Source organism: Podarcis filfolensis (assembly GCF_964270895.1).
Source record: "Podarcis filfolensis genome assembly, chromosome: 13".
Lineage (NCBI taxonomy): Eukaryota > Metazoa > Chordata > Lepidosauria > Squamata > Lacertidae > Podarcis > Podarcis filfolensis.
In genome coordinates, this window is record NC_139615.1 from 23338874 (window position 1) to 23343130 (window position 4257).

A 4257-nucleotide genomic window follows, 5' to 3' on the forward strand; every position below is an offset into this window, starting at 1 on the left:
ACAAGTCAGTTAGTTTTAGGTCAAATAATAACATTTTAGAGTTGTCTAGCATGAAAACTCTAGGTCTTATTTGCTTGTAGTGGCTCTGCCAACTCTGGAAGGACTACCTTTCCTACCAAGAAAATCTATTTTTGTAGAGGAGAAAGAAGTTATAGAAGTTATCAAAGAGATTCACTGTTTCTTTGATCCATGGAAGAAAGGAAAATGAAGCTGACATCTCTCCTCTCCTGAGTCAAATCAGGAACCTTCAGTTCAAGCTGAATCAGGCTATATTGCAAAGCACTGAGTCAGGGTCTGAACCGAATCTTCACATTGGAATGTACTATCAGTTTCAATAAATGTGTTTATATGGTTAAGAGGCCTTATGCTCCTTGAAAGATATAAAGGTGGGATATGGGTATTCATCATGCTCAAAATACCGGATTGGCCTGAATATAAGCCTCACTTCATTTTCCAAATTCTTTTTCCAAATTCTGACAGTAAAATGTTAAAGTGCGGCTTAAATTCGCGACCTTACAAAAATTGGCTTTTACGATATCGCTGCTGAAGCAGACATAGGATAAAATTGAATGGGTGTGAGTGCCTGCGGAACTTTAAGGGAGAGGCTTATATTTGGGTATTGTCTTTTTTTCTTTCCCCCCTTTAAATTTTAAAGGTGTGGCTTATATTCGGGTGCGGCTTATATTCGGGCCAATATGGTAATAAATAAAACAAATGAAGTGATGGAGTAAAAATGGTTGTATTGTTATCCCTGCCCTAATTGTTTTGTAACCTGGTTTACCTCTTCAATTTTAGTTTCATTCATTCTTAGTTTATATTCGATGGATAATAAATAAAGTTGGATGAAGAACACAAAAAATCATATTGTTTCTCATTCTATAATTTTAAAAACCTGTCTTTACCTCTTTGATTACAGCTCCATCCTTTCTTGAGGAGAATCTCTTTTAACAACAGTGCTGGGGACCAGGTGTCTTTGGATGAGAAAGGTGAATTAGAAAGTGGATTTGATATTATGAACTGGCTTACTTTCCCAAATAGATCCTTCCTGAGGGTGAAAGTAGGGAGGATAGATCCATGGGCAAGCAGAGAGTTCACCGTTAATGAGGAGATCATCACATGGCACAACGTGTTTAACCAGGTGCGACCTGACTTTTGATTTAAGGGTATGAAACGTCACTGATTTATTTTCTAGAATCAATCCTTAATTTATACATTTATACATCCCCACGGGGGTGGGTGCAGAGGGAGAAACTATATCTAGGCCATAGCACTAATGTTTGTTTATTCTGCCCGGTTTAAACATTAATCTGCCGTAGTATAAAGCTCCATGCACACATTTAGATGTATATATTCAAGCACATTTTCTCTTGAAATAAAAATTTTAAAATGTAGTTTAAGATTTCCATTCGTAGCTTAAAATTTAGTCTTTAGCATTTTGTGCAATGAGCATTGTAGAACCACTTTGTTTGACCCAGAAAGGATGATCTTATTTTGCATGCAAGATATGCTTCCCAGCTTTCTCTCATGCCATTATTTTCCTTGTCATTGATTCATTGAGATCAGCATATAATAGTGGTGTGTATCAGTTACAAGATTTATCTTGTATCTGTAGCATAGTGATGAAACTCAATCTGTTTCAGAGGCGCACAACTCAACACCCTTTCCCAATTCAAGCATTTGTGAAGGCATTGTTTTTAAAATGGCATACTTTTTCAGCACCCGAGTTCACAGTGACGCAGGAAATCTGGAGTTATAATCCAACTCCATACACATTCAATCTGGGCATGTGAGAACTTTATCCAAATGACCCTCTTTTTCTTGCAATTCACGCAGTACAGTGGTAACTCGGGTTAAGTACTTAATTCGTTCCGGAGGTCCGTACTTAACTTGAAATTGTTCTTAACCTGAAGCAGCACTTTAGCAAATGGGGCCTCCTGCTGCCGCCGCACTGCCGGAGCATAATTTCTGTTCTCATCCTGAAGCAAAGTTCTTAACCTGAAGCACTATTTCTGGGTTAGCGGAGTCTGTAACCTGAAGCGTATGTAACCTGAAGCGTATGTAACCCGAGGTACCACTGTATCAATATGCTGCTAACCCCTAATATGTACTAGCCTTTTACTTCCTCTCAATGGGTGGCGCTGTGGTCTAAACTACTGAGCCTCTTGGGCTTGCCAATCAGAATGTTGGTAGTTTGAATCCCCGCAACAGGGTGAGCTTCCGTTGCTCGTTTCCAGCTCTTCTCAACCTAGTAGTTTGAAAGCATGCCAGTGCAAGTAGAGAAATAGGTACCACTGTAGCAGGAAGGTAAACAGTGTTTCTATGTGCTCTGGTTTCCATCATGGTGTTTTGTTGTGCCAGAAATGGTTTAGCCATGCTGGCCACATGACCCGGAACCTATCTGCGGACAAATGCCGGTTCCCTTGGCCAGTAAAGCGAGATGAGCGCCGCAACCCCAGAGTCATCTGTGACTGGACGTAACTGTCAGGGGTCCCTTTACCTTTACCTTTAACCATACATAGGTACTTTTCCCCTAGATAACCCTCTTTGCCTTGCAATTCAGGTAGTACAAATCTGCTGCTAACCCCTACAATGACTAGTCTTTTACTTCCTCTCTTTTATAAATAGGTGCTGCCTTTTTCCCTGTGTAATAACATGTGCCAGCCAGGTTCTGTTAGAAAAAAGAAGGAGGGGGAGCCATTTTGCTGCTATGATTGTGAACCATGTCCAGAAGGAAAGATTTCTAATCCAAAAGGCAAGTATTTGCCAAATTGTCAAATGATATTCCTCTGACTTCGAATGGCTCATTTAGCTTTGCATTGATTTAAATGACAAAGCTGACAATGTTAAAACACCTATTTAAAGATGGGGATTTTATAGGCCTAACACCACACATTATAAAAAAAAACTAATTAACTGGATTATTTCATAACCCCTATTTATGTAGGGTTGCAGAATGCAAAAAGAAGCATCACACATGTTGTCTTTCTCACAGTCTCTATGAAATAAACTTATGGCCAGTATGTGTTTTCCAAGATTATGTTCAGTCTGTTGCCTATGTGCTAAATTCTTTGACTGAGGTGTCAACATGGCTTTTACTTCCTAGAAATGGACAATTGTATGAAATGTCCAGAAGATCAGTATCCAAATGAAGACCAAGATAGATGTCTCCCCAAGATATTACACTTTCTGTCTTACGATGAAAATTTGAGTATCACTTTAGCTTTCATGGCATTTACATTTTCTGTGACAACAGCTTTGGTGCTAAAAATATTCATTAAATACCAGAAAACTCCCGTTGTCAAAGCCAACAATCGTGGCCTCACGTTTACTCTGCTCATCGCCCTTCTGCTTTGCTTCCTCTGCTCCTTGCTGTTCTTTGGAAGACCTCAGACAGTGACCTGCTTCCTTAGGCAAACAGCTTTTGGCATCATCTTCACCGTGGCTGTTTCATGTGTGTTGGCAAAAACCATCACTGTGATTTTGGCATTCATGGCTACAAGGCCAGGATCCAGGATGAGGAACTGGGTGGGGAAAAGACTGGCATCTTCTATTGTTTTCTCTTGTTCCCTCACTCAAGGAGCTCTTTGTACTGTGTGGCTCTTTACTGCTCCTCCATTCCCACATTTGGACATGGACTCTTTGGCCGAAGAAATTGTGGTTGAATGTAATGAAGGGTCTGTCCCTATGTTTTATTCTGTGCTTGGATACCTGGGATTTCTGGCTCTTGTCAGCTTTGCTGTGGCTTTTCTTGCTAGGGAATTGCCCAGTACTTTTAATGAAGCCAAGTTCATCACTTTCAGCATGTTGGTGTTTTGCAGTGTGTGGGTCTCTTTTGTGCCAACTTACCTGAGCGCAAAAGGAAAATACATGGTGGCTGTGGAGATCTTCTCCATCTTAGCCTCTAGTGCTGGATTGTTGGGCTGTATCTTTGCTCCTAAATGCTATATAATTTTACTGAGGCCTGAGCTGAACAGCAAGGAGCACTTAACAAGGAGAAAATAGTAGGAGTTAGAATCCAGTGTACTTTCTTTGAAATATGAGGTGCCTGGTGGACATACGGTAGCCTAAGTCACTTGTCTTCATTTGTCAGGAAACCTAAGTGGTTCGACGTGGGCTTCTTGCACAAAATTACTTCTTTATTATGCAAATTACTCCCCCCCCAGTGTCCACAAAAGAAGATAATGACCCCAAAGTATAGCACTGTTGGCAGAATGCAGCTGCTCTGATGTCAGATGTGATAACAATATGTTAGAACAT

At 40.4% G+C, this 4257-nt stretch overlaps 1 protein-coding gene across 1 annotated transcript; it reads left to right on the plus strand.

The window, feature by feature from the left end:
* Nucleotides 1–3105: 3105 nt before the first annotated feature.
* LOC310747406 (vomeronasal type-2 receptor 26-like) lies at nucleotides 3106–4002 on the plus strand (the record flags this gene model as incomplete). Its single annotated transcript, XM_083581769.1, has 1 exon — nucleotides 3106–4002. One exon carries the CDS (start codon nucleotides 3106–3108, stop codon nucleotides 4000–4002), a length of 897 nt encoding a protein of 298 aa, XP_083437895.1.
* Between the last annotated feature and the right edge of the window lie 255 nt (nucleotides 4003–4257).